The sequence below is a fragment of the Podarcis muralis genome, chromosome 5, assembly GCF_964188315.1.
Source record: "Podarcis muralis chromosome 5, rPodMur119.hap1.1, whole genome shotgun sequence".
NCBI classification, from domain to species: Eukaryota; Metazoa; Chordata; class Lepidosauria; order Squamata; family Lacertidae; genus Podarcis; species Podarcis muralis.
In genome coordinates this window covers 2,884,586-2,908,252 of record NC_135659.1, presented here as the reverse complement: position 1 = coordinate 2,908,252, position 23,667 = coordinate 2,884,586, and the positions used below count along the sequence as shown (strand labels likewise).

At 43.6% G+C, this 23,667-nt stretch overlaps 1 protein-coding gene across 2 annotated transcripts; it reads right to left on the bottom strand.

Annotated features, from left to right (window-relative positions):
- Positions 1-826: 826 nt before the first annotated feature.
- Positions 827-21,329, bottom strand: SHCBP1L (SHC binding and spindle associated 1 like). Of its 2 annotated transcripts, XM_028732226.2 has the most exons (10): positions 21,092-21,329; positions 19,310-19,459; positions 11,495-11,709; positions 8,548-8,634; positions 7,024-7,242; positions 4,321-4,432; positions 3,265-3,418; positions 1,798-2,048; positions 1,253-1,375; positions 827-1,119 (listed from the first exon to the last, which is right to left on the bottom strand). In XM_028732226.2, exons 1-10 carry the CDS (start codon positions 21,311-21,313, stop codon positions 883-885), a joined length of 1,770 nt encoding a protein of 589 aa, XP_028588059.2. In that variant the 5' UTR covers positions 21,314-21,329; the 3' UTR covers positions 827-882. The 2 variants fall into 2 exon arrangements, with proteins under 2 accessions (XP_028588059.2, XP_028588061.2); XM_028732228.2 differs by lacking the exon at positions 7,024-7,242.
- Positions 21,330-23,667: the final 2,338 nt, after the last annotated feature.

Genomic DNA, 23,667 nt, shown 5'->3' with positions numbered 1-23,667 from the left:
GGGTAAAAGCCTCAGCGCCTAGGGCTTGCCAATCGAAAGGTCGGCGGTTCGAATCCCCGCGGCGGGGTGCGCTCCTGTTGCTCAGTCCCAGCGCCTGCCAACCTAGCAGTTCGAAAGCACTCCCGGGTGCAAGTAGATAAATAGGGACCGCTTACTAGCGGGAAGGTAAACGGCGTTTCCGTGTGCGGCTCTGGCTCGCCAGATGCAGCTTTGTTACGCTGGCCACGTGACCCGGAAGTGTCTCCGGACAGCGCTGGCCCCCGGCCTCTTAAGTGAGATGGGCGCACAACCCTAGAGTCTGTCAAGACTGGCCCATACGGGCAGGGGTACCTAACTTCACTTCCAAATCCAGAATTCCTTATTTCTCACATAATCAATTTTAAGTAAGTCAAGTTTAGCTCTAGCTCCTCAGTCATACTGTCCCCTGACTTCTATCCTTGACCTGCCAGAAGTATGCTAAATTTTATGGGACTGGCGTTCAAAACATCCTGCTTCATTTGTAAGACCTGTTTATAATACAGTAAAAATTAACAAGACAAACTTGCAGTAATAAATCAGCAGTTTTAACTACTTTTCAGTAAGTCTGAAGGTTACTTACTGCTGTACAGGCTTTTAAAAAATATATTCCCGAGTTGGAATAGTGAGTACAGAATTCAAACTGATAGCCTCCAAGGGGTTATATTTTGAGCTATAAGCTATGGCTTCTGGTGCCAAAGACATAAATGGAAATTAAGCTTCAATTCTTGCCAAGCTATGAAGAGCTTTCTCTTTACTAAGAAATAGTAATTACGGTGCTATTTCAGGTTTCATCAGTATCCATAATAACTCTTATTAATATCTTTTAATACAACAGGTTTTCCTTTGTAGCTGAAACCTGTAGCTTCAGTTAACTATGCTGATGCCTTTGGTGTTGTCTTCTAGTATGTTTCTGCTCATCTCAAGGCTCAATTCCTGCATTAGTTTGGAAACAGAATCTTCGCCATCTCCTGCAGCAGCACATTCCACTGTTCCTTCAGCTGTAGCACACAGCTGCTCAGAAGGCTTAATAATGGTCACTCCATATCCATTGTTACTGTAAATATGATTGTTTTTCATCCTTAGTTTAGGAGCAGGAAGAACCTGTTAAGAAGGAATCAAAAGTTTATTCATAAACTGTCGGTAGCATCTTAATCAAATTATCTTCTTAAACATGGAAATCTTTTCAAATAATTTAGGTTGTTACAGTAGCATTCCATTGTCAACAAAAATTTACCTTAATGTTAATTCCACCAAAACTACCATGTGAGGAGTCACAGGTTCTGAAGTTATTGCAGTGGTGAATTTTGTTACCCTCCAAAGTAGCTGTGCTTCCTGGGTATAACTCGACTCCAGCCCCCTGAGTGCAAAAACCAAAATTTGGATTGACATGCAACTAGCTGTTCTGTTATCAGAACAAAAATCAATTTTTGTCTGTGAATACAAGTTAACTGATGCAGATCATTTAGAGTTCTGGTCAGCAACTAGCAGCTGCACAGTACTGAGGAGTGCATAGAGTACTGGACCAGAACTCCACTTGCATACTGCAAAACTGATTGGAATCAAGTCTTCTTGTCACATCTACCATCCCGTCCACTCACATCTCTCTCCTGTGGACCGGCAACTGTAATATTTAAATTTGTGCTATCTAGCACCGACATCAAGTCTTTTCATTATTAGTTACCCTTCTGCATTAAACCAGGTTTTTGTGTATTCGCTGAATGAAAGCATCTTACATTCTCATATGTGTATTGTATCTTGTTTTGAACTGAAATAGAGTACCTGAGCTCCAGTGATCTCACTGTTTATAATTGTCAGAGAAGCCCCAACAAGTACACAGACACCAGTTCCTTCACACTTCAAAACACAGTTCTCCAAAAATGTGTGTCCAGATTCAACTACTATAATACCATCGAGAGTCCCTTGCTGCTGCACAGTAATATTCATTATCTTCAAATTTTGAGCCCTGGACACTATAAAACTGTCATAGACAGGATCTGAAACAATCACAATTTCCTCTCGTCTTCCAACTCCTAAACAAAATGGAGAAACGGAATTATTAAAATCAATTAAATGTAGTAGTGCACAGAAATTGGACAGTAGGAGTAGGGAGGAAATGTACATTTGACCAAGCAGCTTTATTAGGAACTGAAACTAAGGTTTTTTAAGTACAGTGGTACTTCGGGTTAAGTACTTAATTCTTTCTGGAGGTCCGTTCTTAACCTGAAGCACCACTTTAGCTAATGGGGCCTCCCGCTGCTGCCGCACCGCTGGAGCACAATTTCTGTTCTCATCCTGAAGCAAAGTTCTTAACCCGAGGTACTATTTCTGGGTTAGCGGAGTCTGTAACCTGAAGCGTATGTAACCCGAGATACCACTGTACTTCAAAAAAATAATGGATGGTATTCAATGCTGTCCTTGTACAACCAGAATGCTTTCCTCTCTTCTGTGCCCCCACGCCACCTACAAAATCTGCTTCAGAGGATTGATGCACATTGGTGGTTGGCTGATGGCGGTCAGAAAAACAGAGCTGACCATGGCTTGCATTTGCTACAATCTGGAGCCAATTCTGAGCCAACTTGGAATTTAGCAGGACACAGAACTTTGTATACAGATTGCACTGTATAGTTCCTAACGTGATCCAGCACTGATGGCTGCACCATCAGTGCAGTGGTACCTCTGGATGCAAACGGGATCCGTTCTGGAGCCCCTGAACCTGAATCTGCGCGTCTGCACATGTCGCGATTTGCCGCTTCTGCGCATGCATGCAACATCATTTTGAGCATCTGTGCATGCGCAAGCGGCAAAACCCGGAAGTAACACGTTCCGTTACTTCCAGGTCGCCGTGGAGCACAGCCCGAAAACACTCAACCTGAAGCAACTTCAACTCGAGGTATGACTGTAGTCCCAATCAGATCACCAGCAATAGTTGTAAAGCTATGCTCAAGAGCAGGAGAGGAGACCATGAAATTAGACCCACTCTTCTACAGCTGATAATTAATTTGCTATTGCAGATAATATGACCAGTGCTGCACATGTTTGCAGTTGCTTCAGAACTTGTATTAAGAAGCTGTAATGCCTATAATAAGAGACACAAACAAGAAATGTTTTTATATAAAACCTTAAGTGATTCACTCTCCAAATTCTGAAAACCTGAAAGAGCCTCACATTTAACCAATCTTTATTCTAATAGTTGGTTTTAGTTTTCTTAATCTATTCGATAAAAACCACAGCAGGCACACTACTGACCTTTAATAACAATGTCTTCAGTTAACATGGAAAGGTTTGCTGCTTTATATTCTCCTGGGAAAATAAGCACATTATCTCCACTGTAACAGCTGTCCAAAGCCAGGTTTAAGTTGTTATGCTGCTGAAGAACTGTGTCTGGGGCTAATTCTTTAACCTGGGCAGATGAGACGGATACAAAGTAAAATCAGGGATTAGCCAGTCTAGTTTTAAAGGTTAATGTGGTTTTTTAGCCTATCCTTTCACTGTTGCTTCTATGCAGCATACTTCTAGGAATTCTTTGAACTTTACATGCTGTTCCCTACCTTCAGTACAGTGGTACCTCAAGTTACAAATGCCTCAGGTTACAAACTCCGCTAACCTGGAAGAGTTTTGCCCCAGGATGAGAACGGAAATCGTGTGCCGGCGGCGCAGCAGCAGCAGCAGCAGCAAGAGGCCCCAATAGCGAAAGCACGCCTCTGGTTAAGAACAGTTTCAGGTTAAGAACAGACCTCCGGAACGAATTAAGTTCGTAACTAGAGGTACCACTGTACACATTAGTTTCCTTCTGTATTAAGTGCACAAGTGGTGTTAGCATTTCTCTAAAAAACAAAACAAAAAAACAATTTGGGCAAAGTTCCTTTATGGGTTATGTGTGTAAGTGCCATATTGGATGTGACCAGCGCCAAGCTGACAGGCACTCTGAAATGATAATAGTGTTTCCATAAACACCTTGCCAGTGCAAAAATCTTCATCTACTTTGCTAGCACAAAAACAAACAGCAGCTTATTAGGACAGTTTTTAACCAAGCAAAACGGAAATTAAATTAAAAGACTGCTGAATTCAATCCCCTTCCAGCCAGACTGCTTTCGGGAGAATCGTGAAGAGAGCAGAAGGCAACAGCTAAGTCTACTGTATTTCAAAATAAAAGAATCCTGCACCTTACAGTTCTACAAAGGGAGCAATAATGGAGAAGCTGTTTGGGTAGGGTTGGAGAGAAGAAGGGATATCAAGGAAAGTTTGCTGAAGGAGAAGCAGCAGTCTCAGCTACTTGGATATTTATTCAAATGAACTCCTTACCATTTCTGCTGCTGCTGCTGCTGTTTTTGCAACAATGTAAGTTACAGTTTTTCCATCATCTCTGTGTCCTTTCCTACGTTTCAAAATTCTTGGGGTCAGAGGTCCATGAGCCCTAAAATTTAAAATGAACTTTGTACTATCAATAATGCCTTAGGCAAAGCATTCTGTAGATGTATTTAAATAAAATTGGCTTCAAGTATGCTTAGCATTGTATTTCTTTCAGCTTTAAACAGATACAGACATTTAAGCCTAAACAATATCCCTACAGAAAATGAGCATACCAGAAATGTCTGGCATGACAAAGTCCTGAAAATGCAAAGCGAAAAAATATGAAGCATTCAGTATTTTTACTCTTTGCCAGACAACTTCATTTACAACGGATGTAATTGCTCTGTAGGCCCTAGAAATGTTTACTATGAATATTGGCTTAAAATGAATAAAATTTGAACTTCAACTACTTAAAGTATAAACAGTATTCAAGGCAGCTAATTAAAAAGAACTAAAGGGTGCTGCGTCAAAGCTCTTTGAAAGCATTTTTGTAAACCATTTTGGAGGGAAGATTAATCTTTAAAAGCAGAAACCAATATATTCGCAGATCATTAGTATTACAAAGTTAGTATCCGCTAGTATAAGAAAAAAAGATTTTTAAACGTTTTCATGCTCCATGTCCTCTGCCCCCCCCCCGTGATTTCTCAATAATTCATTCAATTTTTGAACTTTTGCTCTATTAAATATGTTAATGAAATGGAAGCATAGAATATAATAATTATTACAAAAGAATATACATATTTAAATAAACTTACATAGTCTTAACTATAACAAAGGTCTCAAAATAACAAAGGAAAATAATTTAACAAGAGCAGCTGAAGTGGCAGCTTTTATATCACAGGGAACTGCAGAACTAATGCTGCAAGTCTAACCCCCTGCGCCTGGGAGTCAGCCCCCTGGAATTTAATAGAACTGAGTAGACATGCCTGGCATGCTCTGGTTCACAAAGAGTCGGACACGACTAAACGACAACAAGTAGACATGCTAACTGTCGCATGGTAACAAGGAGGAGTCCTGCTTTTCTACAACTAATCCTTTCTAACTCTAAAATATGAGTTCGTGGTAAGTGAAGTTCCACCAAACAGAAAACCTATCACACTGGATTTTAGGTACTTTTTCCTTCATTGTCTAGAGATTAATATGAAGGGGAAAGTACCTAAAATGCACTGTAATAGGTTTTCTATTTGGTGGAACTTCACTTACCACTATGGCCCTAATTACTTATGGAAATATGTACAATTGTGGGAAGAACACATTGTTACTAAGTTCACAGCTGTCAACTTTTCCCTTTTGTTGCGAGGAATCCTATTCGGAATAAGGGAATTTCCCTTAAAAAAAAGAAAACATTGACAGCTATGTAAGTTCAGAAAGTTTCTTTATGACTATACAAAACACAGCTAGCAGCTCTACAAGTTCTCAGATAGGAATTTCCCCATTGAGTTGCCAGACACTGAAACTAGGAGCATAATTCCTCATGCAGACATGTAACCTACCGTTGGCTCCTGCCTTTCAAAAAATGAAGCAATCCATTACAAATCTGTGCAAATTGTTGATCTTGATAAATCTACTGGCATTAGATGATTATCTTAACTAATAAATAATTAGTTATTTATCATATGTGGCTCTCTAAGCTAGATGCTGACACACTTAATCACATTTACATGCCATTCCCACCAATTTCAATGGAATTTGCTTTCTTTTAAGCGTATTCAAAAGAGCTGCTTTTGTTCTTCCCATTGATGACAAAAATGGTATGAAAATTAAGTATTTTCTGTTATTTACTACTGCAAACATTTCTTAATAAACGTATGTACATACACTTAAAGGAACCAAATTTAATGCTATGGCAGAGTTTCCCAGTTTAATATTTATTCAACTGTTACACCAAACAGAATAAAAAACAGAAATGCAAAAACTAGTAAACAGGTGTATACCCAAATGTCCAATCCTGTAATACCAAGTCTCTGCCTTAATGGCACAATCTGAAAACATACGAGGAGAAATGTCCAGGCCACTGCTGTAGTGTCAGGAGCATTTCATTTATCATATATGATCTTCTGAAAAACTATTGACTGGCTCTGACTAGGAGACCTGGGGTGGGACTGTGAACTCATCTGCGCTTCATTCAAGAGGCACTTTAGGCACAACAGGACAGTTAAGGTGACATCATTTCATCAGATATCTCCTAGCAATCGTTTATAATGGAAATACACAATATAACTACACCAGGACACGCCAATCTGAGTGTACATCTACACAAATTATGTTCAATGTAATTAAACATATACAGTGGTACCTCGGTTTTTGAACGTCTCCGTTGACTAATATTTTGGTTTTCGAATGCTGTAAGCCCGGAAGTAAATGCTGTTGTTTTCGAACGCGCCTTGGAAGTCAAACTGGAAATGCGGCTTCCGTATTCGAGTTTATCGTTTTGAGGCTTCCGTACTGAGTTTTCAGTTTTCGAACGTTTCGAAACTCGAACCGTCTTCTGGAACAGATTACGTTCGAAAACCGAGGTACCACTGTAGTAACATCTAATTCACTAACAAATGAATTGTACTTACAATTAATAAAGCAATAGGTAATTAAAACAAGCTATTCGGACAACAAGCAAAAAAACTGAACCATTTTTTAAAATCAGTCAACTTAAATTACCTCAGGCGTAAATCTTCCCATATTTTCAACAATCCACATAGCATTATCAATTCATAATACTTTTTCCAACATTCAACTGCTTCTTCTGCTGTGGGTTCTTCTTTAATATTACTTTGGTAATGAATCAACTCCAAATGTAGACTTTTGTACTTTTCAAGATTTCTTCTAAAACGATGAGCAATCGGAGCAGGGATAGTCCCATTCTGAATATCACACCAACTATGAAGATTTAAGAAAATTAGAGTTTCTCCTTTTGAAACTTTATGCAAAAACTAAGCTCTACTAGTTCTCTCAAACAGCAGATCAGGAGGTTAACTTGAATAAGAATTGCATCACTTCAAACTGCAGGGGAAGTTGTTCTCATGGCAGGATGTCCCTCTATATACAGTGGTGCCCCGCAAGACGAACGCCTCGCAAGACAGAAAACCCGCAAGATGAAAGGGTTTTCCGTTTGCGAGTTGCTTCGCAAGACGAATTTCCCTATGGGCTTGCTTCGCAAGAAGAAAGCCCATAGGGAAATCTCCGGGGACCTCTTTTAAATGCTGGCGGTGGGGAGCAAAGCCTTTCCCCCCCCCCCCCCGGCCTTCAGAAGAGGTCCAGGAAGGCCGGCGGGGGTCGAAAGGCTTTGCTCCCCACCGCCAGCATTTTAAAAGCAGTCCGGGATAGCAGGGAAGCGCTTCCCACTATCCCGGACGGCTTTTGAAGGCAGGCGGGGGGAGCAAAGACTTTTGCCCCCCGACGGCCTTCAGAAGAGGTCCAGGACCTCTTCTGAAGGCTGGCAGGGGGCAAAAGTCTTTGCTCCCCCCTGCCTGCCTTCCCGGGGGCTTTTAAATCGCCCCCCGCTGTCCCGGGGTTTTTTAAAATGCTGGGGGTGGGAAGAAAAGCCCTTGTCCCCCCCCCCCAGCCTTCAGAAGAGGTCGGGGGACAGACTGTCCCCGGACCTGGTCTGAAGTCGGTTTCCATAGGAACGCATTGATTGATTTTCAATGCATTCCTATGGGAAACCGTGCTTCGCAAGACAAACTCGCAAGAAGAAAAAACTTGCGGAACGAATTAATTTCGTCTTGCGAGGCACCACTGTATTAAAAAAAATAAAATCCAATTTATAGCATCTTAACATGTTACGAAAATAAATGGCTTCTAACCTAGCCCTCTCCACCACTCAGTAGAGCCTTCACCAAAAATCTGAAGTACTTCCTCATCTGCTGTTTCTGAGAACTATTCCTGAGCAGCATAAGGTAAAGGTGAAGGGACCCCTGACCATTAGGTCCAGTCGTAGACGACTCTGGGGTTGCGGCGCTCATCTCGCTTTATTGGCCAAGGGAGCCAGCGTACAGCTTCCTGGTTATGTGGCCAGCATGACTAAGCCGCTTCTGGCGGACCAGAGCAGCGCATGGAAACGCCGTTTACCTTCCTGCCGGAGCGGTACCTATTTATCTACTTGCACTTTGATGTGCTTTCAAACTGCTAGGTTGGCAGGAGCAGGGACCGTGCAACGGCAGCTCACCTGAGCAGCATACTTACATCTTAATTCTCTCTTCTATCAGTGCAGCATAGGTCTCGCTCTTTTCATCATCATCCCAGTCTCTCCAAAGGAAGTCATAGAAGAACCTAAATAAAAGCCATAGTTGCATTGCATTGATAATTATTATAAAAAGTACCTAACTATATACGGCTACAAAGTTCAGGAGGCACTTGGGAGGCTGGAGAAAGAGAACTACCATCTTTGCCAGTCCCTAGTACTTGAGTAGAGACAAGGGCACCATCTAGCTGCTGTGAACCATTTGGCCTTGTGAGACCTTGCCTGTTCTGAACCGCATTTAAGCCAAGCTACTGTGGTCCCATGGAGTGCCACGAACCCAGTTTTAGGATGGTTCAGGGATATTTTTATTTATTTTGCTTTGAACTCTAATTTTTATATTTGCTCTGTATTAGTTATCTATTAAGTCTAGATTACTGAATTGTGATACTCAATTCCTTATGGGTTATATCCAATCGTGGCAGCTTGTTAAGGCAACAACCATTACAAACAGCCTCACCTTACAACAGCACAACCACCAAATCCAATGGATGTTCTCCCCTTGTGAAAGTGGTCGCCCGACTGCCAGCACAACTGCTACTGTTATACAGTTGTACCTCCGCTTACGTATCCCTCTGGTTCTGTAAACTTCAGGATACATAAGCGGCAAACCCAGAAGTATATTTCTGGGTTTTTGCCACGTGTGCATGCACAGAAGCGCTCCACTGCCACATGCATGTGCATGGAAGCGGTCCCTCCAATTGTGGAATCCTCGGGATCTGACCGGAGCTCCAGAACGGATCCCGTTTGCAACCAGAGGTACCACTGTATTCTGTGGCACTTAAGCTTGTGTGCTAACACAGAATAACATCAGCTGTCAATCTTTTTGAACTAGCACTATGTTGGATCTCATCCTTTCTTTAATCATTTTTATCTTACTTGCATTTTTTATATGTTTTGTGACATACTATTTTTCAGAAGTTATGCATTTTGCTAATAAGTTGATTTTTGTTGAGAGATGCTTTGGGTATATTTTACTGTAGAAAATGGGCATGTAAATAAGCTAAAAAAGGACATTCATTGCCAGAATGTATCTAGCAAAAATATATAGCAGAAATAATAAAATTCAAAAGGCAAAAGAGGGAAAAGCAAAATAAAAGTTTACAAAATTTTGTTAATCTTGCTGTACCTCTTCCTATACAGTACAGAAACACTGTAATGTACAAGCTGTCTGTATTATGTCAACTTTACCACATTATTGGTACACAATACAGTGGTACCTCGGGTTACATACACTTCAGGTTACAGACGCTTCAGGTTACAGACTCCACTAACCCAGAAATAGTACCTCGGGTTAAGAACTTTGCTTCAGGATGAGAACAGAAATCATGCAGCAGCGGTGCGGCGGCAGCGGGAGGCCCCATTAGCTAAAGTGGTGCTTCAGGTTAAGAACAGTTTCAGGTTAAGAACGGACCTCCGGAACGAATTAAGTTCGTAACCCGAGGTACCACTGTAATGTATTCCATCTTTTTCTCAATAAAAGAATCATTTTTTACTTCATTTCTGGGAGAGCTGTGTCAGCTAAAATGTATTGTCTTCTCTTATGTCTAAACACCTCTCTTGCCTGGCTTTGCTTGAATAGGTGCCTTACTTTGGTTCAAAATATTGATGTTCTGTTTTGGGCTATTTTGAAATGTCCTTATATTTCTATAAAGTCTTTTATGCTCTCCTTTCTTTCTGCAGCCTAAAGAAATAAAAACTTCTTTATGTTTAGCTGTTTGACAGATTGACCACATTAACCCCAGAATATTGTAAAAGAGTAGCAGGTGAGGAAGCAATACAGGCTTCCTTTCTATAAAAAAAATAGAAAGATTAAACAAAATACAGAACTGACATGAACTTACACTAAATAAGAAAGTAGCTGTTGAAGATAGGTACTCCTGTCAGTTAAGTAGAACATGTTGTTCCCACATCCCTGCTTTCAACTTCCCCGAAGTTGGGACCAAATATTGGTTAGGTTCTGTTTATTTTTGGCTAAACTTCTTTAAACTCAAAGTTTGGATGAAATTGCCTAGTTATTTACAACAAACCCTGAATAAACTGTAGTCACTAATTAGATACAATGGCTGAATAAGATTTGTTGAAATTCTCCTGGAAGTAGTATTTTAAAGCATAATAAGTGGGATGGCCACATTAGTCAAAGCAGCTGACATATGGCAGGAACTTACAGCTCCAAACCAAGAAGAATCAAATTAAAGATAAGAATCAAAACAAGGCCCCAGGGAAATAATGTTCCTACATCAGCCATGGCTCCAGATGACAGACCGGTAAGTCAACAAGGATGTGAGATAAAATGCTACAAGAATATGCAATTGAAGCAATAGGCACCTAACTTCTGGAAACCACAGATTCATAATGTCAGTGCTACAAATTAGCAGCCCCGAATGGCTAATAACCATTAAAAGAATGCCAGCAGGTCATTCTTGGTATAGGGCTTTCCAAATTTCGCTGCATTTTGATGTATCCTCTGATCATGTGTTTCTGTTACCTAAGAGCTGTTAATAATGGGGAGAAAGTAAAGTACTGAAGGACACATTAACTGACCACTAGTAAGTTTTGTAAGGTTTTAGTATTTCAAGGTTCTGTAACTTAAAATGGAATAACGGAAGCTGCCTTTTATCAGATCAGATTATTTCTCCATCAATCCTATTATTCTCCACTTTGACTGGTAGCAGATTGCAAAGCTGTCAGGCAGAGATCTTTCACATCACCTGTTACCTGGGATGCCAAGAACCATCACCGGCACATAAAGTGTGTACTCTACCTCCCTAACTTCAAAAATAAGCTTCTACCCTCAGTCTAATATTCTTAAATTCTTTTTCTATTAGTTATTTCTATTTTGTCACACCTTCTTTAATATGCTGTTGAATCCCAAACTCTAGAAAAACATACCTCACAATTTCCAAAGCCTTGGCTATATCATACACTGCGCTGTCCTGCCCCTCTACAGGATAGACTTCCAAAAGAGGCACACAATGATCCATTTCCTCCAGAACTTCATCAACTAACTGTCTTGGAATATTTGCAATATTAGAGGAAAAGGGTTCAGCTACAGATACAGAAACTTTGAAGTTAGTAGAGGGATTCTGGGGCAGTTTGCAAGTAACCTGTAACAAAGAAACAATTACAAGGTTAAAATAGATTAAGATTTATATATAGATTTCTCAACTCTTTTGACTTTTGTTATACAATTTATGGCTACAATCCTGTTCTCAAGATAGGTCAACTGAGAGGTTATTGGATATGACACAAGTTATGCTGACATTGCAGCAATTTAAGTCCCCCCACCCACAAGGGAGTATAAGATTGCCCAGTCCATTATGCTTAAAGAACATTGAAATGGTATGTTTTCTAAACACCAGATTATTGAATGCACAAAGACTGAAAAATGTCCCCGATCAGCTGCCGCGCAGAAAACAAGAGAGTAGATAGCAAAGATAGAATTAGGTTGATTTAAAAAGGAAGTGGGAAGGAAATAAGGAATCTCACCTAAACTTGTACATGTTTCATTGCATACTGCTGTCCCATATATATATATCATCATACCCTCCAAAGGGAATTCTTGTCAGTAAGCAAGTTTTCCTGGGTCAGAGCTGGAACTCTTGGTTTGGCTACTATATAATAATTATTATTGCTGAAAATAGTATGTATTTTCATACAGAAGAAGTTATATTACTATACTTTTTCTGTTTTTAAATGTATTTTTATTAAAGATTTCTTGGTTTACAAAAGTATGTGCAATGTCTCATTTTTCAAGTTACATTTTTTACAGATCAGTTTCATTTGTTGAGACATTAGTATTACATTAGGAAGAAAAGGGGGGAAAGAAGTGGAGGGTGAATGGGGAGTGGGGTGATGTTTCTATTTTACTTAACATATGTGTGGGGTTTTGCGTCAGCGACGCTTGTGCATGTTCTCTTTGGTGTTGAGAGGTTGGGGGTTGGCCTAGGGTGTGATTTTTCATTTGTGACTGGCTGTGGTGAACTTTGTTTTCATGTGCGAGTGGGGTGGGTGGATGTTTTGGATCAGGTTAGCCATATTGATTCGTATGCTGTTGGTGGATTCTTGTCGTTGTTTTGTTGGGCTGTGTATGTGATAAAGGAGCCATACCGGGGTGAGGGCGTCTTCTATTTGTCCCCGTGTCAGTTTCCGTTTATAGTACTGGTTAATTTTTCTAGTAAGGCTGTTTCCCATACTATTTGGTACCATTGGTCCATGCTTACTCCTGACAGGTCTCTCCAGTGTCTAGTTATGATGTTTCTGGTTGCGGAGAGTAGGTGGATTATGAGTTCTTTGTGATATGAGTGGGCATTATTGTCTTGGAAGATGTTTAGTAGGGCCGGTTCTGAGGTTATTTCTAATACTTGCTTAGTTATTTTGCATATTTCTTTTATGGCTGTTGTCCAGAATAAATGGATTTTGGGGCATTCCCACCACATGTGGAAGTATATGCCTGTGGAGGTGCACCCTCTCCAGCATTTTGGTGAGGTTCCTGGGCGTATTAGCACTAATTTCCTTGGTGTTAGGTTCCACCTGTAGGTGAGTTTCAGAGTGAGTTCTTTCCTTTTCGTTGATATGGATTTCAAGGGGGGGGGGGTTAACTTTAGACCACATTCTGGTCCACTGAGTGGGTTAATCTCATAGCCTATGTCGTCCTCCCATTGTTTTTTGATTACATCTAGGGGGTTCGTGGGGTTTTGGAGTAGCATTTTGTATACTGCAGATACCATCCCTTTGACATGACCCTTTGTTGATAGGAGGAGGTTTTTGAAGGTTGTCAGGGGACTAGTTGCTGCTTTTACCACTGGATTGTTTAAGAGGGAATGTATGGTAATTGGTGGTGTGTTAACCAGAGCATTTGGGTGTCTTCTAGTTTGTCTTGTACAGTGGTACCCCGCAAGACGAACGCCTCGCAAGACGGAAAACCCGCTAGACGAAAGGTTTTTCCGTTTTGGAGACGCTTCGCAAAACGAATTTCCCTATGGGCTTCCTTCGCAAGACGAAAGCCCATAGGGAAATCTCCGGGACAGGGCGTCTTGCCCACTGTCCTCGGACCTCCTCCCGCCGCCAGGCTTCGGAAGGCTGCTCCGAAGCCTGGCGGGGGGCGGAGAGGTTTTTTAAAAACCCCGGGACAGCGGAGGACTTCTCCGCTGTCCGGGGCGATTTTAAAATGCTGCCGGGCGGCAGCGCTGCCGCCCAGCAGCATTTAAAAAAACCCCGGGACAGCGGGGGACTTCTCCTTTGTCCCGAGGTTTTTTAAAATGCTGGCGGGCGGCAGCGAAGGCTTCGCTGCCGCCCGCCAGCATTTTAAATTCGCCCTGGACAGCGGAGAAGTCCCCCGCTGTCCCGAGGTTTTTTAAAATGCTGGCGTCTTCCCCTTTCTCCCCGGACCTCTTTTGAAGCAAGGGGCGGCAACGCGGAGAAGCGATCTTCTCCCCGTTGCCGCCCCTTGCTTCAAAAGAGGGGACAGAGGGAAAGGTGCGCGCCTTCCTTTCTCTCCCCCCGGACCCCTTTTGAAGCAAGGGGCGGCAAAGGGGAGAAGCGATCTTCTCCCCGTTGCCGCCCCTTGCTTCAAAAGAGGGGACAGAGGGAAAGGCGCGCGCCTTCCTCTCTCTCCCCCCGGACCCCTTTTGAAGCAAGGGGCGGCAAAGGGGAGAAGCGATCTTCTCCCCATTGCCGCCCCTTGCTTCAAAAGAGGGGAAGGCTGGCGGGGGGCGAAAATCTTTGTCCCCCCTGGCTGCCTTCCCGGGAGGGCTTTTAAATCGCCCCGGACAGCGGAGAAGTCCTCCGCTGTCCGGGGCGATTTTAAAATGCTGCCGTGGGGGGGGGGAGCAAAGACTTTCGCCCCCCCAGCCTTCTGAAGGCTGGTGGGGGGCGAAAATCTTTGTCCCCCCTGCCTGCCTGCCTTTAAAAGCCCTCCCGGGGTAGCGGAGAAACCCACGCGTTTCTCCGCTACCCCGGGAGGGCTTTTAAAGGCAGGCAGGCAGGGGGGACAAAGATTTTCGCCCCCCGCCAGCCTTCAGAAGAGGTCCTGGACCTCTTCTGAAGGCTGGCGGGGGGCGAAAATCTTTGTCCCCCCTGGCTGCCTTCCCGGGAGGGCTTTTAAATTGCCCCGGACAGCGGAGAAGTACTCCGCTGTCCGGGGCGATTTTAAAATGCTGCCGTGGGGGGGGGGGAGCAAAGACATTCGCCCCCCCCCCCAGCCTTCAGAAGAGGTTGGGGGACAGATTGTCCCCGGACCTGGTCTGAAGTCGGTTTCCATAGGAACGCATTAATTGATTTTCAATGCATTCCTATGGGAAACCGTGCATCGCAAGACGAAAAACTCGCAAGAAGAAAAAACTTGCGGAACGAATTAATTTCGTCTTGCGAGGCACCACTGTATTTCTTGTGTTGATAAGGGTTTGTTATTTTTATAGAAATCTGTTAGGAGATATAGGCCTTTGGTTTGCCAGGTTTTTATTTGGAGGTTTTGTGCTGTGTGGTGGAATAATGGGTGGTATGCCAGGGGAATTACCGCATTTTTCGCCCTATAGGATGCACTTATAATGCGCACCGACCCCTCTCGCTCTCCAGGCTTCAGGAAGTTATCCGCAAGCCTTGGGAGCCCGCAGGAGTTCCCGCCGGGCTCCCAGGCTTGCGGAGAGCTGCCTGCACCCCGAAGCCCGGGCGCGCTGAGCAGCCGCGCCTGGGCTTCGGATAGCTCTGCGCAAGCCGTGGGAGCCCTATCACAGCTTGTGCAGAGCTGCCTCTTATCCCGAAGCCCGGGCATGCTGAGCAGTCGCGCCAGGGCTTCGGGTAGCTCTGCGCAAGCTGCGGGAGCCCTCCCACGGCTTGCGCAGAGCTGCCTCTTATCCCGAAGCCCGGGCACGCTGAGCAGTCGCGCCAGGGCTTCGGGTAGCTCTGCGCAAGCTGCGGGAGCCCTCCCACGGCTTGCGCAGAGCTGCCTCTTATCCCGAAGCCCAGGCGCGCTGAGCAGTCACGCCCGGGCTTCGAGTAGTTCTCTCTCTTGCGGAGAGCAGCCTGTTCTGGGTGCTGGGGTCAGGGGAAGCTCTAGCTTCCCCCGCCCCAGCCCCGCACCTGGGGGGGAAATAAAAATATTTTTCTTTATTTCCCCCCCCCAAAAAAAAAACTAGGTGCGTCCTATGGCCCGAAAAATACGGTAGTTGGGATGGGGTTGGGGACAGTTTGCCTATTTCTGCTTTCCCTGATTTAAGCATGGTCTGTGTGTACCTGTTAAGTGTTGTGGGAATTTTCCTTAGTTTGTTTGGGAGGAATGGGTATGCTGTGGTGCAGGTATTTTCAACTGTGTCCCTTTCTAGGTGTATCCATTGTTTTGTCTCATCATTTAGTATATATGGGATTATGTGGCGTACTTGGTTGGCAATGTAGTATAGTTCTATGTTGGGGATTCCCCATTCTCTCTCTGGGGGGGGGGGGAGGTGCAGGTATTTGGAGCTTATTTTTGGGTTTTTTGTGAGAGAAATAAATAAATGTAGGTTTTTTTCTGCTGTTTACAGAGTTGGGTTGGGGGAATCCAGACTGGGAGGGTTAGGAATAGGTAGGTTAGTTCTGGGAGGGGATCATTTTGATCGTGGCTATTTTGTCTGAGAGAGTGAAGTTCATGTTGTTCCATCTCTTTAGGTCTTTGTTAATTTGTCGCCGCAAGGGGTTGTAGTTGTGGAGCTATAATTTATTGAGGTTTCTGGTTATTTGTACCCCTAGGTATCTGAACTTGGTCTGGAAAAGTTTTATCTTGGTGACATTATACTTTTTTTCAAACCTAAAAATACAATAAAAATAGTACCCTGTTTACACTATATACTATGCTCCCATGTGTGTAATATGGTCACTGTGTCTCCCCACCCTCTAGAATGCAATCCTAAAAATACCTTATTTAAGTAGCACAATCAAAATTCAACAAGTAAATACTTGGGGAAGGCCTCATACCAAAAGGACTTCACCTCCTGGCAGAGGTTGCCAGGCAGACTTTCCTGTAAGGAGGTTACAAAGAATAGCAACCATCACTGGGGGAGCTTCCAGACTACTACTATTTTGCGGTGGGATTCAAGGACACGTAGGCAAATTCAGGTGGCAAAATACTTGATTGGAAGGCTTAGTGCAAGAAACCCACCTCCCCTTAAAAGTTCAGACTTCTTGCAACAAGGAAAGTGATGGGGAAATGCACTAGAAAGTGTAGGATGACACTAGCTTTGACACAACGTCGTCTAGCCTCCCCACAAACAAATCAGAATGAATGCTCATCAAAGAACCAACGTTATCTAATTTCTCTGCAAACAACAGGATGAATTATGAACAAACATAAAATATAAACAACACTGTGGTGACTTTCCCAATAGAGGCAATATCTGTGAAAATAAGAAATATGTGAAATGATTGGGTAACTTATAAAGACCTATTAATAGAAGTAGATCAAGAGATAAAATTAAGGAGGTTTGAAGATATAAGAGGTTTTGTATCCAACTGGTTGCAGTATCATCAGCTTAATGAAGTACAGTAGCACCTAAGCTTACGTGACCATCGGGTAATGTAAACTTTGGGTTGCAAAAGCAGCAAACCCGGAAGTGTTTCGCCGTGTGCACATGCGCAGAAGCGCTCTACTGCGCCATGTACATGTGCAGAAGCGGTCTGCACGCGCATACGTGGTCCCTCCAGTTGTGGAAACCTCGGGATCCGACCAGAGCTCCGGAATGGATCCCATCCGCAACCAAGGTACCACTGTATTTAAGTTGGATTTAAAAAATGGTTTTTCAACTAAAACCTCTCAATTTGAAAAAGAGTTGCTAGAAAACAAAAGTAAATTAATTTCCAAAATTTTCAATCTATTATTGGAATGGCAAACAAAAGATGAGCACCTTTTAATTGCTAGTTTTTATTCCTTACCTGTTTTAAGTCTTATGAGTTCAGTTTATCCATATCTTTTATCTTATGCTGGTCTGTGACGGAAATAAAGTTTGATACTAACTAATACAGCTAAAAAAAGATGAGCAGGTTAAATAAGTGATGATACCTTGGGCAAGGGACTTTGGTTATAATATTGAAACAGCAGCATGGGAGAGGTTATGGAATGTAGACTTAAAATTTACATGCTATATTTTGAAGGAAAAGTACATGAAAATGATGTACAAATGGTATTTAACTCCTGGTAAACTAGCTCCTGTGGGAAGGTAAACAGAGTTTCCGTGCACTGCTCTGGTTTGCCAGAAGCGGCTTGGTCATGCTGGCCACATAACCTGGAAGCTGTCTGCAGACAAATGCCGGCTCCCTCGGCCTATAGAGCAAGATGAGTGCCGCAACCCCAGAGTCGTCCGCGACTGGACCTAATGGTCAGGGGTCCCTTTACCTTTACCCTAGCTAAAATGTATAAATCAAAATCAAATGTATGCTGGAAATTCAAAGAAAAAGAGGGCACCTTTTACCACATGTGGTCGTCATATAAGGTAATAAAAAAACCTTCTGGGAGAAGATGAGTTGAAAAAATATTAAAGATAACTTTTTCAAAGAAACGAAGCTTTTCTTTTAGGAATATTAGATAGCAAATGACCAGAAAAGAACTGTTCATGTATGTGACCACAGCTGCTCGGATGCTGCTAGCCCAGAGATAGAAGGAAGATATGGTCCTGGATCAAGGAAGAATGAAAGATAAAATTAATGGACTATGCCCAAATGGCAAAATTAATGGGAAGAATTAGAAACCAGGAAGAATAAACCAGGAAGAATGGGGGAAATATAAAATTTATTTGAAAAATTATTGTAAACAATTAAATTCATTAGCAGGATTGATTTGAGACTTGTAGTAAAAATTTGAACTAAGGAATATTTAAGCTTTCATTAAAGACTGGAGTTATAAAGGAGATGCGGGGTGGGTGGGAATGATAACATTGTTGTTGTTTAGTTGTGTCTGACTCTTCGTGACCCCATGGACCAGAGCACGCCATAACATAAGGATCCACAAAAGAGGAGGAGGGAAGTCAAAGGGGATATATGTATTGTTTTCTGTTTTTAGTTCATGTTTTTATTTGATATATATGAATCATCAACAAACATGTCATCTGGAAGTGACCTGCAAAAGTCCTGGTTTCACTATAGTACACTGAAAGAAAAATGGAATGGAACATTCGGGACAGGGAAAATTATCAGAATAGGGCAAATTATACAGGGGCCAGGCCATTTGGTGCTTTAAAGGGAATACAGGCAATGACTGATTTAGGCACGTCCAAACAACATGTGACCACACACTGCCAAACCCGGAAGTAGCCCCAAAATGGGATGGAATGGGATGGAGCAGGCTTATGTGCATTCCACTGATGCACGTGTGGGTCCAGAACGTAACCCTCGCACAAAAAGATTACCTGTATAGAACTATTACAGAACTATGAAAGAAACATGATAAAGGTAAGGCCTCACTGCTTTCAGATGGCTGGATGTAAGTAAGACACTTGAGATAACGTTCCCAACGGCATAGCTGAACTGGTGGGAGCTTCACTTTCATCGTACAATGTCTCAGACCCAGTAATAAAAAGACCAAGTATTCAAAAACTTTCTGAAAGAGACTTGTAATGTTTCCTGCCACAACAAAGTATTCAAATTGTGGCAGGAAATTCAAATTAATATTCACTGAACTGAAAGTACTAATTGTCACCAAATATTTTTTTAAATTAACATTCTAAAGAGAAATGTAGTTACCTCAACAAGCACACCAACATATGGTATGGGAATTTCTTCAGAATTAACAAAAAAAAGTTCTGGATTGGTCTTCCAGATTCCAAGCCATTTTTCCTTCATCTTCAACTTTTCCAAAAGGTATTTGCTAATGGCTTCATTGGCATGTTCTGCCTTTCATGTAAAAGGAGAAAGAAATGTCAGAAATGTACCGTATTTTTCGCTCTATAACACGCACCTGACCATAACACGCACATAGTTTTTAAGAGGAGGAAAAGAAGAAAAAAAATATTCTAAACGAAACAGCGGATGTATGATTTTTGTGGTTCATGCTGTGGCCACAGACATGTGATCTGACGGTGAGTTTGGGGTAGCCCAATGCAAAAATCCTGAGGATCCATGTGGATCCATGTTTTGTACCCACGTTTTTGCGCCATTGCGGCCCCATGAAACAGTGTGTGTGTGTTTTTTGGTGCAGGCTGTAGCCATGGACATGCTATGTGATCTGATGGTGAATTTGTGGTGACCCAGTGCAAAAATCCTGAGGATCCATGTGGATCCGTGCTTTGTAACCATGTTTTAAGTTGGGAGGAAAGGAAAAGCACTCAAGGGACAAGGAGCATGTGTGGGGTGGGTGGAGAAGGATGCTGTTAATAATGCAGGAGAGGGGTATAAGGGGAGAAGGCTCCTCTCCTCTCCCGCTTTGCTCCTTTAAAGCAAGCAGGCTCTCTGTCCCTCTCTCCTCCCCACTCAGCGGCTCTTCTCCCGCTTTACTGTTTCAAAGCGAGCCACGGAGGAGGGAAGGAAGGGGAACCATGGATCCTCTGCTCACGACTGCAGTAGATCCCCCCGCCATCCGTAGGCATTCGCTCCATAACACGCACAGACATTTCCCCTTACTTTCTAGGAGGAAAAAAGTGAGTGTTATGGTGCAAAAAATACGGTATTTGGATATTTTCAGAAACGAACAAAACCTTGCAAATTAATCTATAATACAAAATTGATCATTTCCCTTTCTGCCCAGCTAGCCAAATCCCTTTCTCTACAGGGTGCGGCCAACCACACACACAATATGTCAATGCATCTACGAGTAGGATTTAGCTGAATGAAGCCATCTTTAGTTATGAAGTTGTGGGTTGTGGAAATTGAGGGAATTCCTCAGACTGTTTTTCTCAGCACACAAATGCCTATCCTGTAACATAATTTGCTCTCTGGATCTATGTGTCCCCAGCTACTTCTTATAAATGTACAATCCGGAGAGGAGTCTCTAAGACAGTTGGACAGGGCCTTGTATGCCCCTGCCTAGCAACACCGGCAGCCAAGCTGGTACCAAATGTATTGCTGTTTTCCTTTGGACAACATCAGCGGGGGGGGGTGTTTCTTGCCATCTGGGCAGCCCAGGCCCTTCATACACGCTGCCAAGGCTGGTGCCTGGGGAGGTCCCTTGTGCACAAATTCTCTAGCTATGTTAAGTAAATACATGCATATAGTCTAGTAGTCAGCCTATTTCTCCCACTTGCTCTCCTGCCCAGGGCTGCACACATTCCATTCAACAAGTGTGCAATCTCTCTACTTGTTAACAGATAGTTGAGCTGTACACTTGCAGTTGTTCACATGTAAAGCTGAACCAGTGTAGCCCATGTATGTGATCCTTATTTGTACAGTACGTATCTGTAAGCCGCCTTGAGTCCCTGTCAGGGGAAGAAGGCGGGCTTTGCGCCTCAGTCCTGCCGGCGAGGGTGCCGAGGGGGGCGGCTTTTGGGGCGGGCTCTCGTCTTGGCCCCTCCCTCCCTCCCTCCCGGTCACCTTGCAGCCCTTCAGGAGGTCGTCGCAGTACAGCGCCGCCTTCGCGCTGCCGCTCAGAGCTCCCAGGTGAGAGGGAAACTGCGCCGGCAGCGGCCCGGCCCCCTCCTCCTCCTCCCCCGTGCCGCCCACGGGGACAGCCAGGCGGCGCTCCCTCGCGCGGAGAGGCGGGCTTTTCGCCGCTCCCGCTCCCTCCCCCGGCTGCTCGGCGGCGCTGGACGCCATCGCTCCTCTAACTGCCGCGCCGCCGCCCCTGCGCGACCCCCCCGGCTCCCCGGCTCGGCCTTTAGGAGCGGGAACTACTTTCCCTGGCGCGGGGCAGCCAATGGGCGAGGCGGAGGGGCGGAGTTCCGCGCGGTCACAAAGGGACCGTTGGGGGACAGAGCACAGAGCCGGCGCGCGGTCTTCTTCCGCGTGCCGCGCGCAGGAGTCGGAAGGAGTGCCGCCCTCTTCCCTCCGGAGGGAGCGGCCCGCGGGTCTGGGCCTGGCAGGGGCCCACGCAAGAGAAGCCCTGCTGCTGAGGAGGAGGAGGAGGAGGACCAGCGGGGCTGCCAGGGCCGCCTTCCCCCTTATTGCTCCCTCAAGGCGGGCTCTGAGGGGGGAGGGGCGGCTGCTGCTGGCGCAAACATTGAAACCTCAAGGAGGCGCCTTGTATACGCGAAGTCCAGTTGGGGAAGGGGGGACTCCACAGTGTTATATCGCATGTACAACGCATATAAAATGCCTTTTCTTTAAAAAAAAATTGGGGGAAGCGATTTTAGGCATTGTGTATGTAATAAAGTCCTGTGACACCAGATGGCCCTGGGGAGTCTTGTCTTTCCCAGCTGGATTTCCTCTAGTCCAGCATCCTGTTCTCACAGGAGCCAACCAGAAGTCTATGGAGCAGAACCTTCCTTCTCGAGTGTAGATTTGAACCTGGGACTTTCACAATAATTCAAGCCTTACATTCTTACATAGTAGCTAGCCCTTGATAATATTTCTGGCAAATCTGGTACGGTGTCTTATTTTCATAGCAGAACTACTAAAATTTTGGTAGTTTGTATATAATATTGAAATGGTGCACAATGTGGGACATGGGACTGCTGTTCTTATGTTTGTATAAACACTGTCCAGAGCAATCTGATTGCATTTTCCTGTTTGACTAGAAATTTCACAGTTGGATACATTCTTATTGATATTATTGAGTCCAAATACATTTGTGGTTGGGTCACAATGTTCTGAGAAACAGGACAACAAAACAGGCAAACACCTGCCATCTCATATTTTCATCTAGAGGGAATCCTTGAGACACTGAGTTATTTAGATTCAGTGAGAGAAAAGTATTAGCTGTGTATTGCAGTAATGCACCTCATGGGAGCCGTCAATCATGTTTTTGCCCCTTCTTACTCATTCCAGCCCTTATAATTGAAAACTCAGATGTTGCTAGAAAGCCAGCTGGATCTGCTCCCTATAAAGCAAGAACAAACAGCTACTATTGTTCTGCAGCTCAGTAGAATTGTGTCCAAAAAGAGTTTAATCAGATTGGACTCTGTGGGCCTTTCCAGGTGATAAAAAACTCACCAGATTTTATTCTAGAATAACAGCAGACCTAATCAGACTTCAGTCGAGACTAGTCTTGCTGGTGTTCACAGTTCTTAAAAAGAGGGCAGGATGAATGCTCCAGAGCTGACTTTGCGGAAGAAGGAGGAAACTCATAACGAACAGAAGTTTTACAAATAAAATAAAGTGGTGGAGTATTGTGAGAGTAATGTGAGAGGAAGTGGGTGGCCTTGCTAACCCTTTTTCTTTGAAACTAGCATTTTGGGAAGAAATACTTTATTCTCTTCTCATTCCAGTGCCATGATCACACTCCTCACCCTATGCTGGTCTGCACAGATCAGCATTAGATCATGTGTGCCTGTGTGTCCATGTGCCTGAATGTATACATCTGTGTGTACAGGTGTGTGACGGCCTGCCCAGTTCAGCATGCAGCCCCCCTAAAGTTTTGTCATGAGGCAATGTGGCCCTTAAAGCCAGAACAGCTAGCCATACCTGCTCTTCTGTCTAGTCTGGATCTACTGACAATTTAGAGTATTGTGAATAGTAGCAAATAAATTGGCATCTTTCCTTTCCATCATATCCTGCTCAAGCTAGCCAACAACAATGAAAACAACTAACAAAATGAACATATAAATACTCATCACATATAATATGATAAAGAACAGATATAAACAGGTCAATAGAATCAACCCATCTGTAAAACAGAGGACCATCAAAACCCATTAAAAACAAGCAGTATAAATACCAAGTCAAGCTGCTTTTTAGGGAAGTTTGTCATTATCAATCTTCTCATAGAGGAACAGTTGATAAGCTTTTGAGGAACCTCTAGGCACTTCAGAAAATGGTTTGAAAACAAATAGTAGTAGCAGCAGCAGCAGGGGCACATGATGGACTGGAGACAGGACTCTAAAGCACATCCTTCCCTGCCCCTCAGGTCTGCCACAAAGGGAGTTATGGCAGCTGGACAACTTCAGCACTGGTTAATTTTGTAGCCTCAGCAGCACCTGGCATTCCAAACGACACATGAGTTAAATATGTAC